General features: G+C 38.1%; 1 protein-coding gene across 17 annotated transcripts in view; it reads left to right on the forward strand.

Annotated features, from left to right (window-relative positions):
• The window catches only part of adgrg6 (adhesion G protein-coupled receptor G6), a 46854-nt gene that overhangs the window by 25738 nt on the left and 7610 nt on the right, over window positions 1–13506 (forward strand). For 5 of the 17 annotated variants that reach the window (XM_079888172.1, XM_079888174.1, XM_079888175.1 and 2 more), the window contains 15 exons: window positions 5383–5468; window positions 5667–5719; window positions 5807–5848; window positions 5983–6122; window positions 6766–6880; window positions 7022–7110; window positions 7188–7389; window positions 7969–8134; window positions 9538–9678; window positions 10537–10656; window positions 10879–10930; window positions 11014–11120; window positions 12102–12229; window positions 12915–13183; window positions 13300–13399. In XM_079888172.1, the coding sequence (XP_079744298.1) occupies window positions 5383–5468; window positions 5667–5719; window positions 5807–5848; window positions 5983–6122; window positions 6766–6880; window positions 7022–7110; window positions 7188–7389; window positions 7969–8134; window positions 9538–9678; window positions 10537–10656; window positions 10879–10930; window positions 11014–11120; window positions 12102–12229; window positions 12915–13183; window positions 13300–13399 (1810 nt within the window). Of the gene's footprint in view, window positions 1–588; window positions 631–5382; window positions 5469–5666; window positions 5720–5806; window positions 5849–5982; window positions 6123–6765; window positions 6881–7021; window positions 7111–7187; window positions 7390–7968; window positions 8135–9537; window positions 9679–9850; window positions 9869–10536; window positions 10657–10878; window positions 10931–11013; window positions 11121–12101; window positions 12230–12914; window positions 13184–13299; window positions 13400–13506 lie in introns of all 17 variants that reach the window. The other 12 variants (XM_079888182.1, XM_079888180.1, XM_079888173.1 and 9 more) reach the window with 6 other exon arrangements.

Raw genomic sequence — 13506 nt, forward strand, 5'->3', positions numbered from 1 at the left:
GCACAAATGTTTAACATTGTCTGGAATCTGCTTTTAGATCCATTTGATTGTATTTGGCAGTTTGTTTCTAATTATTCCAGTTTTAACTTTATTTAATATACTGTAAGACTAGAAAAAAATTGACACTTAAGGGGATAGTTCACACAATTTTTTTTTTTTTTTTGCCATCACTTATCCACCCTCATTTTGTTCCAAACCTGTATGAGTTTTCTTCTGTTGAACACAAAAAATATATATTTTAAAGAATGTTGGTAATCAAACAGTTGATGGTAGCCATTAACGTCCATAGTAGGAAAAAATATCTTATTTTGTGTTCAACAGAAGAAACTCATACAGGTGTGGAACAAATAAATAATAATTTTTGGTAAACTATCCCCTTGCTGTTTCCATTTTTATAGTTTTTTCAATTGGATCAAATATTGGCACAAGTTTTTGCAAATACCTTTAACAAATAAATTTAAAATAAACAAAAATGACCAATCAACAGAAAAAAAGTATAAGGACCCTTGTCTCATGTCCTCATGCGTAGCTTTTTGTTCATTTACCTAAACCATTCATCAGTCACTTAATCCATTCCTTCATCTGCAGCTGCTGCTACTAACTCACCTCTGTCCAAGAGCAAAACCAATGGTAAGCCAAACCTGTTATCTGACATCATACATGGCTTGCTTGTGCTTACCAGTCACTGCTAAACCTTCATTTGTATGGGCAGAATGGGAGCGGCTAGCTTGTCTAAATAGAAACGTGAATTAAAAATTGGTATATTAATCAAAACATTTCTGGGTGTAGATTAAAGGCTTCATACCTCATAATTTTATATATGTATATTTATATATAGTTATCTAATATTACCATAAAAAGATAATTGGACGAATAAACACCTTTCTAACTCCATTTTGTCAATTGCCTGCTGTGTTTAGCTTAGCTTAAATTTGTGAATTTGTTGTTTTTTAGACTTGACTTCTACTTCCTGCTTTTTTTTTCAGGTCATAGCAATCTTTAAACACTTATCTTCCCTCTTCTCTTTCATTGCATATTCTTAAATTCCCTAAATGTGTTCAGCTAAAACCTTTCCTGGCAGCTATTACAGTTCTCTACTGTTCTCTTTGCTCTTTAGCAAAGCTTCATTTCAAAATAAACTACTATTCTTTTACTTTCTGAATAGCATCCTGTGTACATTTAATATAATCTATTTTTTAGTATTAGTAAGTCAAAACTAATTAATGGCTTATTTATGATGCTAATACTATTTTTCTATCATTCCCTCTGTGCTAACATTAGTATTGCCTTCCTGACAGTTCTCCTGAAATCCTTGACCTGTGTTTCTGCTGTATAACTTCATTTTTGCTTTCTTTAAAGTCCTCATTTAGGTATTAACCCCTGGATTATGTTTGTGCTTTATTTGTTTCAAACAGTCCTTGTGCTAACTTCTATATTTAGAATGGGATTTTTTTCAGGATGTTTTCCAGCATATTGTTTTGTTTTGTTATATGGTGCACTGTATATCTGCAAAGATAAATAATAGCTTGCTCTGACCTCTTCATTTTTACCAAATCCTGGATCCTCTGCTAAATAATTGGAGCAGAAAAAGAGAGGGCTGCATTTTTGTGGTCACTACTGCGGTTTACTCCTCACGCTGAGACTCCGTCCACTAGCTCTCCCCCTGCTAGGCCTCTTGTTGCTCCTGCTCCCCGGGGCCCCAAAACATCACTCGGCTTCATCTCCACACCCCTCATCTGGCCTGTGAGGAAGAAAGTTGAGGCTGCCGTCACTCGGCCACACAAACGTCCCGTCATCCATCTGACCAAGCCGCCTGCCCAACCGACAATAAGCATGATGAATGAATCCCACTGGCTGAAAACATCCACAATGGCCTCTGTTGCCAAGAAAACAGACTCTACAAGCATGAGGCCAGCCTATTCCCAGGTGAAGCCTCCATGGAAACCAGATTCTCACAATCAGAGTGAAGACTTTGAGTCTTTCCAGGTGGCGTCACTCAGTAATCGTAAGAATAAGCCGCTAGCTCCTCAACTGGTCCTGAGCGATAGTGACAAGAACAGCACAGAGATACTTGATTACCCATCTGGTTTTGGCGCAGAAACGTTTTTTTATGACATTGACTTGGATGATGATGTCTTCAGCCTTTTTGACTTTGATTCCACCTACTCCTTGGATGAAAGCTTGGCCACTGCCATCCCACATAACATGTCTTTCTTAGAAGTAGAAAGTGTGCCTACTGTCAACACCATGACTTTTGGACCTGTGAGACAGGCTGTTAGCAAACATGAACATTTACACAGTCAGTCAGACCTTAGTTTACCCTGGGCTATGTCAGAGTTGGCAGAGGTCTCAGAGCAGCTCGAGGCAGACAGAAAATGGACACTTATCCCTTCTCCCGGCATCATTCCGGGAGGAACAGGTGTGCAAATGATCCAGCCTGAGCTCAAGAGTCTCTCTGGCCAAACAGTAGCATGGCCAGAGCGGTCGCCCACACACCTTGTGGATATAAAGCTAACAAGCACTGGGCCCTGGGGCCTCTCTGAGGCAACTGCCACTAAGGACACCTTTAAAGATGTGCAACACGGACAGAAAAAGTCCACCATCGTGCCCACAGCAGTTACACGTGACCAGATTGAAACATTAGCAGAGGGTTATGTTAGGACAAGCTTGACAGAACATGAGTATAGTCTTACCGATACCACTCCTTCCTTTTCTTCATCAACCTCCCAACAGAGCTCTTTCGACTATCTCCCTGATCAAACTATTTTACTCATAGAGCCTTTGGCAGCGAGCCCTCTCGCTCCGCAAGGCAGCTATCCCCTCACAACAGAGACACTTGTTATCTCCTCTCTCTCTCCCTCTTTTAGTGTCGAGCCGGTGACTGGACTGCTTATGGATTCAACCCGCAGTGCTGCCACTCTCATTGAGCCTCTGAGTTCATTGCCTACTGCAGGGGTTCAAAGTGACTATTTAATGATAGAGGCCATCAGACAGAGTCTATTGTCTTCTTCGCCACACACTGATGTTTTCCCATCTCTGACACCTGGCTCAGCCCAAAGTCTCTTTATCTCTGATACCAAAAACAATACTGACCTGGTTTTACCCTCAATGAACAGTCAGTTTATCCTTTCTGAAAACCCACAAGCTGTTGACTCCAGCCAATTCCCAACTTTGTATCCGGGCATCACAAGTGACATTTCTACGTCAATAGTGGGCAGCCGGTCCAAATTAGATTCACCTCTAGTGCTGGAGCCATCGCATGTAAACAGATTGCCAGAGACCTTTTTCAGAGGCTTAAGCAGGCAAGATGATGTTAATCCTTCAGAGACTGATCTGAGGGACTTGTCGCATATGCCTCATATTTCTGTCAGCGCTAGTTCAGAATTACCATACGGTTCTGTGGTGGCCCTGACAGATGAATGGAAAGATTCTCAGTCTTCACCCCTTAATTCAGACTCTCAGATGAAAGTGGAAAAGATAGAGGTATCGCCCACATTCAATTTGCCCTCCCAAAATATTTTAGATTCTGGCTCAGAACATGGCATGGTCACTTCAGCATGGTCGGCCCAAATTTCATCAACTGAAATATTTCCCTCCCTTTTGTTCAATTTGATAAGTAAGATTGGACCAGATGAGGCCTCACCTTATGAAACCAAATTCAGATATCAATCAGAGACAATGGACATTTCTAACTTCATAAAGCCTGCTGATGTCCTTCCTTCTCAGTCTGAAGGAGAGATTTATCAGGATGGATTTGTTATTTCTGGTGCATATAGTCGAATAAGCAGTCCAACCCACACATATGTTGAAGCCACCACTACCACATGGTCTCTCAATACAACTTCTCTAAATATGTCAGAGGTCTCTAAGTCATTTAACCAAAACAGCACCCATGACTCTATTGGTTCACATAGTAACTCCGCAAATACGACCACTAAGCAGATTGTGAGCCATTCAAACACTATTTTAGCCTATGAATTGTTTAGAACAGACATTCACAAATTTGAATCATTTTCAGTGAACTTGCCACACACTCCTCCTCCGTTGCAAATGACTATGACCAATTCAGATCTGTCATCTCGTACCCGACCGAACCCTGCTTTTCATCAATTCTCCACCTTTACAAGCAGCATACCATCTGAACTTGAATCAAGTGCCTCCATTCCAGTGCTTCAACCCTCCAAATCAATGGACATCTCAAGCAGCTACAGTCAAGACCTGCTGGACACTAAACATGTCCACTCCTCAATAACAAAGCAGCCATTTTGGGCCAAGAATGAATCAGCAAACCCCTCCAGCCACAACCACAATGTGCTCGTTGTTCAGCCCGCCACCACAGATAGCGAGACACATCCGTCTCCAGCTATTGACGACCAGTCTTTTGTCCCCACAAATGGCACAGTCGACACCCCGACCAAAGGAGTCAGCGCAGGTTTTGGCTCTGTGCACACTGGTGCCACCAATGGGACTACAACAGAACTGGCCCCATGTCCATGTAAAGCTCCCTTTCATATTACATGTCTGTGTGGACTTTCAACCGGGAACAGTATGTTTTCCAATAACAATCTAGAACTTAGAAAGAAAGATAGCTTCTTTTATTGCTGAATCCTGACTTTCTGAGCAAGTGATCGTAGAATGATGGGTTGTTCAATTGAGGGGGAAAAATCACGTCTTCTCGGTGTGCAGATTTTCATTTTTGATTCCATGTGATTTACTAGAAGTAGTAAGATATTAACCATAGCCAGTTCTGACAATCATTGAGTTTCAGTGCTCTTCGTGTACTGGCTGTTACTCACTCACTCAAATTGAGTGCATAGGTCTCTTGTAATTATCCACATTTTTATCATTCTTCCTTCTTAGGAGACTACCTTATTTAATTATTTTTTACATTGAACAGTTCAGCTTTACTTTCAAGAAGAATTTGCACTCTGATGATTTTATGAGAGAAGTGTGCTATCTTAGGAATCTCTCACATTTTCAATTTGTGGAAATCATTTTTTTTATTATTATGATTTTATTATATATGGAGTCTCCTAAGAAAGTCTTGGCATGGTGTAGTTATGCATTATAAAGTAGTCCAGCACTAACAACTCAAGATACATGAGAGCCATCTTGTGATAGAAGTGCAGCATAGCAGTAGATCTCAAAATACATAACTTGATGATCCAGGTTTTTTTTTACTGCAAAATCATCTATACTGATTTTTTTTTTTAATTTCTACTCTTTAGATAGATTTGATTTAAAAAGTGGTCTTGAGACCACCAAAATTTCTCATTGCTCATTTCCAAGATTTTTTATCTACTGCTATGCAACACAGAAAATAAGGTGAATGAATAAACGATGTTTTGATTGATAAAAAAATACCTTATTCTCCTTTTACAGAGGAAATTTTCTACAGATTATCCCTTGTGGTTATCGATGAACAACCGAACACCCCCAGGGATGTTAAGATGATAATATCTCAATGGGTATATTTTTGTTTTGTTTCACTTTTTAATACATTTTAAGTCTCTATTAATGGATGTTATGATAATATTATGAATTCTGAAATACTTGGTTTGCAGATTGCACCAATATAGCATGTTTTCCTCTTCTGCATTAGCTCTCAATTTGATCTCTTTCTAAACATGTTGCTGCTTTCTAATCAATTTCTGTGATTTTTACAGCTTAATCAAACGTTTCAGAACTGGAGCTACAGCGTTTATGTTAATAGTGTCAGGTAGGGTTCTTTTTTACTTGAAAATGAACATCTCTTTCTTTTATCTAACGATGACTGTTAGCAATCTTACTCTCATCCCCTTTTCAGTCTCCAACCTGACACTGTTCTCTCAAGGGCCGCAACGATACGGTAAAACATTTCAACGTTCATATCTATTTTTTTATCTCTTTTTTACTAATGTAATGGTGACCATGTTGCACAATCTTTTGTTTTCTGTTTTTTTTATGTCTACTTTTTTTTTTATGATGTTGCATTCTACTTAGACAAACCTACATGGCCCTGCTGGTGTATAAGAATACAACTGATGCAAGTCTGACAGAGGCAGAGATTAAGAACAGGCTGAGAAGTGCCCTTGCAATTGGAAATGGCTTGATATTGGACAGTTTAATCGTGAATTTAATGGGTATGGTATGCTCCTTTGTGTTCAGTAATTCAGTAGCCCTGCAGGTTATGACTAAGCATTTGCATATTGCTAAAAAAAACATTATTATTAAGATCTCCTAAAATATGGCTAAAATGGTATTCATATCAGCATGGCATTTATTCACTTATGAGTAAAACCTTTTAATGAGAGCACCTTTAAGGAAGCACATAGGCTGGAAAAGTTTCAGAAAATTCAATTCACATTTATTTGTATAGCACTTTTCACAATACATACTGTATCGTTTCAAAGCAGCTTTACAGAAAATGCATGCATCTACATTACAATTTAGAGTGATCTGTTTGTTACCAGAGGTGACTCTGTCCAAGTAATGTATCACAGAAATGTACATCATGCACATTAGCTAACTGCATGTATACAAATCATGCAGTTAGCGAACAATGTATTAATTTAGGGCTCATTGAAGTAATGAATACATGTTGTTAACAAAATTATATAGAAAATTGAGCATAGATGCATGTTGATTCAGAGTTGGCTTCGTCTGTAATGCTCGCAGGAGTTGGAGTCCTCTCGAGTCATCTGTGATGTGATGTGGCTCCTCTTTAAAGAAAGGTTTGTAATTGAATCCTTTTAATCCTGTACCTGTTTGGTTGCATTGCCTCAGAAAACTGCCAGCCAGAGGACTTCCCATTCCACTACAGATGGCCAGAGAGCAGACCCACAGTTACCCAGTATATACCCTGCTTCCCTTACAAAGAGCAAAACGCATCCAGGACTTGGTGAGTAGACACTTATACCTTCTGATCTAGATGCAAATAAGAATAACCTACTAATTAATGCGCAGTTACAACCAGTAATCATTTACTTAATTGACAGAAAAGTCAATTACATATTTTGCTTTTGTTTTTTCTGCTTTTTAGCATGATTAGCCAGTATAATTATACATCATTTTGGGGCCTCCCTGACCGTGGAAACTGCTCTAATATAACAAGCATTTTCGTTTCACAAGGTAGGTTCTGATCCATACTGCACACAGTACTCTGGAATCAAAACTTGCTTTAATAACTCTTACTGTCAATTCAACAGAGAATGCAATGGAAGTGGCCGTGCAGCTCGCTGACATAACCAATAATGAGCTCTCTATAGAGGAGGTGACACAGATTGTCTCCAAGTTGAAAGAGCTTGTGAACATAGCCAAAATCAATGCCACCCTGGCCAGCACTGTGGTCACTATCATCTCCAACGTCATGGTCAGCTCAGATGCCGCTCAAAAGGACAACTCAGAGACGTATGTGCTCTTACCTACACTATAGAAAATACGGAGTTTGTTGCACTTAAAAATGAAGGCAACAATTTGCATGCATTTTTGGAGTTGAACACATTTAATTAAATATCTTCAGTAAACATCAAATTTCCAGTTGTCATGACTTAAAATCCGGCATCATTGTAACAACTGCCTATTTAGATTAAGTAAGTCTAAGATTAATTAAGTAAGTCTAAGATTTCTTTCGCCGTATGAACTTCTATGCAAACGAGTCCCTACGGTTAGAGGTTTTATGGTTTTAAATGGTTGGAATATTACATTCTGCATGTCTCTCATTTGAGAGCAAAGCACTTGTTGTCTTAATTCAAATGACTTGCTTTGCTTGTTGGTGTGACTTAAAACATCAGTGTATATTGTAATAGAAAATTGGCACAGAAAAAGTTTAAGATGTTAGGGCTTCTTTGGTTATTTCTCAGCATTATTTACTGGATCTAAGAATATATTTGTTACACAATATTTTCTCTCAGATAAAATCAGTCCAGAAGTTTTTTTATCTTATCATCTGTTCCTCCTCGTATTATATCATCATGTGTCTTGGCTTAGAGCTCTCAAAGCAGTGGATGAAATGATGCAGAAGATTGAGTTTGATGGACAGTCACTGACCATCACATCCAAATATCTGGCAGTAGGAGTTTCTGCCCTCAACACCAGCAATTTTAACGGGACCACGTTCAGTGCGTTTATGGCGACAAACACGACGGACCCTCAGGTAAATGTTATGGCACTTCTCTGCTTCAGGTGTTACATGTCATTAGATGTGGCATTTGACAAGTCTTTACTGTATGTAAGTATGTGAGTGTGTTTCTGCTTGATGGGGGTCTATATCTGGTAGTGCGTGTATATTTGAATATGTACTGCACATAAAATCTGCTTAAGACTTCCTACAGTGGGCTGGCCAAACATTTGAGCTGTGCTTTTTTCTGCCCAAATATTTTAGCAGTAAAGTTTTAAAGTAATCTTTAGCAGTTAAAGCAGTGTAATGAGAGGTGACGTTTATGGACCATGCCCAGAGGTTGCACCCATTGATTAAGAGCCAACGATTCCTGGAAAGTTGTGGGAGGAAAAAGCAACATTGTAGAGTCTGAGAGTGACTCAGAAAATGACACATTTTCTCTCCTTTCAGTGCATGAGTGTCAGAATGTATATTTTTGCAAGTATTTAAGTGAATTTTGTTTATTTATAGCATGCTCGCAGCTTTAAATCGTTGCTTTTTTGTGCCATTTTGTACAGTATGTACTGTATATAGTTGAGGTTCACTGAAACTGGACTTTAAAGAATTAAAACTACAAATTAGCAAAAACGAAAGTTTATATTATCGCCGGAAGGCCCCATTTATACTACATATAAGGTTATACAACCAGATGCCTGTTCAGTCTATTTTTTACTTGAGATCCTGTAATGAATTAATTACTTTTTTATTCTGGCAGATGGTGCAGTAACGTCTTCAAATGCAATTACGTTCATTGTACAGGGTTCCCACGGGTCCTTGAAATCCTTGAAAGTTTGTGAATCTGAAAAAATAATTTCAAGGCCCTGGAAAGTTTTTTAAAAATAAACATGCATAGATACAGGTCCTTGAAAGTGCTTGAATTTATTTTGTGCAAGAAGTTTTCTGGAAAAAAATTCCATATTATTCCCTCTGGTCCGCTAATGTGTTATTTCACCATCACTTCGTGGCCTATGCAAGCTTGCTAGCTTGCTTGATTTATGTTAGTTACGCGCGTTACGTTAAGTGTTTCCCACGTGAGGTACTTTGTGTTGTACGTTGCCATGACGTTCACACGCGCACAAAACTACTACGATGGTACCTCAACGTTTGCTGTTGAACACCACATATGTGTCCACACATTAAGTCCTTGAATTTGAGGGTATTGGACCTGGAAAGTCCTTGAAAGGTCCTTGAATTTGAAGTTAACCAAACCCTGATTGTAGCCTAAGAATACTATTTTGGGATAACACAACCTGGAGATTTCACCTTTGGTTCAGTAACACAGGACATCTGGGTGTTTATGTTACTCATGAGCAGATCCCCCGTTGTTTGCATGTCCGTTTAGTGAACATTTTGACTAATATTATTATGCAGACATGCGATGAGTACGTTTTTCTCCACAGATCGATTTTGAGTCAGAGGCCCAGAACGCTTTGGCTGTGGTCACTCTACCTGCAACATTGCTGCACAACCTGAGTAATTCACAAATGGAGAGAGTGTCCAGAATAAACTTTATATTCTTCACCAGGACAGGGCTCTTTCAGGTGAGCATGAACCAAAGTAGCTTTATTTTTTTCTATCGTTGTACTGTACATTTTTCTGTGAAAATGTGTTTTTGGTATTCTATAGCCCATTCACATATTTAAGTAAGGCTTTATTTAAAGGGCTGAAGAACAATGTAATATTGACAATTCTTATCGATATTTCTGTCAATAGCACTTTGGATCATTAATGGTACGGTAATGAATATCTGGACATTTTCTCTCAGTACAGAGTAAACTAACTCCTCAGAATAAAATCTGCATTAAATTGCGTAACATACACTACCTTTAAAACTAGTTTGGGGTTTATTCAGCAAGGATGCATTAAATTGATCAAAAGTGACAGTAATGTCTATTTTAGATAAATGCTGTTCTTTTGAACTTTCTGTTCATCAAAGCATCCTGAAAAAATGAGCAATGAAGAATGGAGTAATAGCTCCTTGAAAATTCAGCTTTGCCATCACAGGAATGAATTACATTTTAAAATACATAAAAAAAATAAAAAAAACCGGTTATTTTGCTTTGCAATAATATTACTGTTTTACTGTATTTGTGATCAAATAAATGCAGCCTTGGTGAGCATACAAGTCTTATTTCAAAAACATTTAAAAAACGTACCATCCCAAACCCTTTAAAAGCTATGTCATTAATTTGATTAACATACATTGTATATCTAATGATATGTTCCTTATCTGAATGCATCATTTATCACTTACTAATAGCTAACAAAAGTGATATACTCTGTCCATACTTACAAAACTGATATATTGACAAAAACTGAGGTGTAATTTTTTGTATCTGACTCGCCCTAAAACTAAGACGAGCAGATTTGTCCTGACATTCAGTTTCATTTCTTTTCAGGATCAGCAAAGTAATGGCAGGTCATTGAACAGCTATGTGGTGGCGAGCAGTGTTGGCAACTTCACAATCCAAAACCTGCAGGATCCCGTCAAGATCGAGATTGCACATATAAAGCACCAGGTACTCAGCTTTTCTTTTCTTTTTTTGTCAGTAGGGGTGGCTAAAACCAACGTTTATTGTATTGTTTATTGGCGTTTTTGCAGAAACTTGGATTCTGTAGATTTTTCAATGAGTAATTACAGTAACTATTAGTTTTATTAGTTTAACCTTCCCATCAATTAAATTTCAAAGCAGTCATTTTCTTTGTGTCTAACACTCTTAATGTGTCTGTCTGTCCTCCAGAAAGAACCAAAGCCTCTTTGTGTGTTTTGGGATTTCAGCCTTCAAAGTGATGGTAAAATAATTTATAAACAGTCCCATAGGAAGCTGTACATGTAGACTTACAGTAAATGTATAATATCCATTTGTCTCCATTAGATCATATAGGGGGCTGGAATAGTGAAGGCTGTGAGGTCAGTCCGGAGTCCAACAGCAACAGGACCGTCTGCTTGTGTAATCACCTCACACACTTTGGCATTCTAATGGTGAGATTTGTGGGATTGGCAGCAAAATGACCCAACAGAGTGGTTTCTTGTATTAAGCCAATTTGACAGACTGAAACAACGTCGATGTGTCTTATGTGTCATCCAGAGTGGCTAATCACACCTAAAACAGACAGGTCCAAATACTTGGCAAATAGCTAATCAGGGATCTTCACTGTAGTTTGGCTCTATACGCATGTAATATTAAAGGTGTACTTTATATTATGCTGGTATTCCATATATGGCAGTCGTGTGAATGAAGTATTATGCTAACATTATCAGTGACATTGTAGAAATTCTTTATTCACAGCTAGTCATGATTTATGCATTTCATGATCCAAAGTTAAGCTTTTTTGCACTATTAAAGGAATAGTTCACCCAAAAATTCAAATTGTCCCATGGTTTACTCATCCTCAAGCCATCCTAGGTGTTTATGACTTTCTTCTTTCAGCCGAACACAAAGTTATATTAAATCATATCGTGGCTCTTCCCTGCTTTGTAATGGCATTGAATAGTGTCAGAGTTTTTAAAGCTCCAAAAAGCGCCATATTAACCAATGGGTTATTAAATGTCTTCTGAAGCGAAGCGATGAGTTTTTATATGAAAAATATCCATATTTAAAACTTTATATACTTCCAGCAACGGCCATTCGCGGGTTCACGAGAGAGTCGAGTTCCTCTTCTCTTATATCGAAATCATCCAACGTTTTTCTTTAAAACTACACATTTTAGACTTCTAATTCATGGCCAGCGTTTTGTTTTGCTCTATCCTCTGTGCTTCCACGTTCGTCAATTCTCACCTAAGCTTAGGCTATGCCTACGTCATACGTCGGGAACTATTCCTTTAATTTCCTTATGTAAAACTTGCATCCCTTTTAACTATGGATGTGTTTTTCATATTTCAGCATAATTAAACACGAATGAGACGCATACATCTCTGGTGAATGTCATTATTGATTAACTTTGCCTCGCTTTTGTCTTTTAGGACATCTCTGGAGCTTCTGCGCAGATAGATGAGAAGAACAACAGGGTTCTTACCTTTATTACCTACATCGGCTGTGGCATCTCAGCCATTTTTTCAGCAGCAACAGTGCTCACATACATCGCTTTCGAGTGAGCAGCGTTTGACTTTTAAACAGCGTGTTTCTAACGACTCATCTATGTGTGAATGAACACATTGTGAAGTCTTACGTTTGGCTTTCCAATAACGGCTATTAAAATCCTGATGTTTTCTCAAAGAATGTCTTCATCAGCTCTGCACAATATCCAGGATTGTGTTTTACCCAGTTTAGGCTACACTCTCCTCTTCAAGCCCTAATAATGTAGCATAAAATTAGACTGCTTGTTGCTAGTATTTACAGTAATTATGCTATAGTAAATAATAATAATTTTATTCAGTTAGGAAGATCAAAATTGATCAAAATTAACATTGTTACAAATAATTCTATCTCAAATAAATGCTAAATAAATGCTATATGTAAGCAACTCAACTGTTTTCAACATTATAGATAATAAGAAGTGTTTCTTAATCACCAAATCAGCATATTAGGATGATTTCTAAAGAATAACACTGAAGAATGGAGTAATGATGCTGAAAATTCAGCTTTGCAATCACAGGAATAAATTACATTTTAATCTATTTTTAAAAAGATGACTTATTTTAAATCGCAATAATATTGGTGTGCATTAGAGACTTTAACAAATCCTCTAGACCCCAAACTTTGAAACGGTAGTGTAAATGACTAAAGGTGCAACGGTATTGCAAAGATTTATTGTTTTCTTTGAATTAAATCTGTAGGAAGCTGCGGCGAGACTATCCTTCCAAGATCCTGATGAATCTCAGCACGTCACTGCTCTTCCTCAACATGGTGTTTCTTCTGGATGGCTGGTTGACTTCATACGACATTGAGGGATTGTGTGTGGCAGTGGCTGTTTTCCTGCACTTTTTTCTTCTCACTTCCTTCACCTGGATGGGCTTAGAGTCCATCCACATGTACATTGCCCTGGTCAAGGTCTTCAACACCTACATACGGCGATACATCCTCAAGTTTTGCATTGTGGGATGGGGTAAGTTCTACACCAAGAATTCTTTCTGTCATTGCTAGTTGTTCAATATAACATGAGATCACTGTGAAGGAGCGTTGAACATATTAAGCAGTGAGAAGATCTGACTGTGTTTTCAGGTGTACCTGCAGTAATTGTTGGAATTGTGTTGGCTGTGAACAAAAATTCTTATGGAAAAAACCATTATGGAAAAGGAGAGAATGGACAGGGCACGGAATTGTAAGTTTGGCCCAAGAAATTCAAACTGGCCATTTTTTTATGTCAAATGTGAAAGTTGAATGCAACAGATTTGTGTAGTTTACATTCTTGATAAAGAATGAATTTCT

The sequence above is a fragment of the Squalius cephalus genome, assembly GCF_949319135.1.
Source record: "Squalius cephalus genome assembly, chromosome: 12".
Classification (NCBI taxonomy): domain Eukaryota; kingdom Metazoa; phylum Chordata; class Actinopteri; order Cypriniformes; family Leuciscidae; genus Squalius; species Squalius cephalus.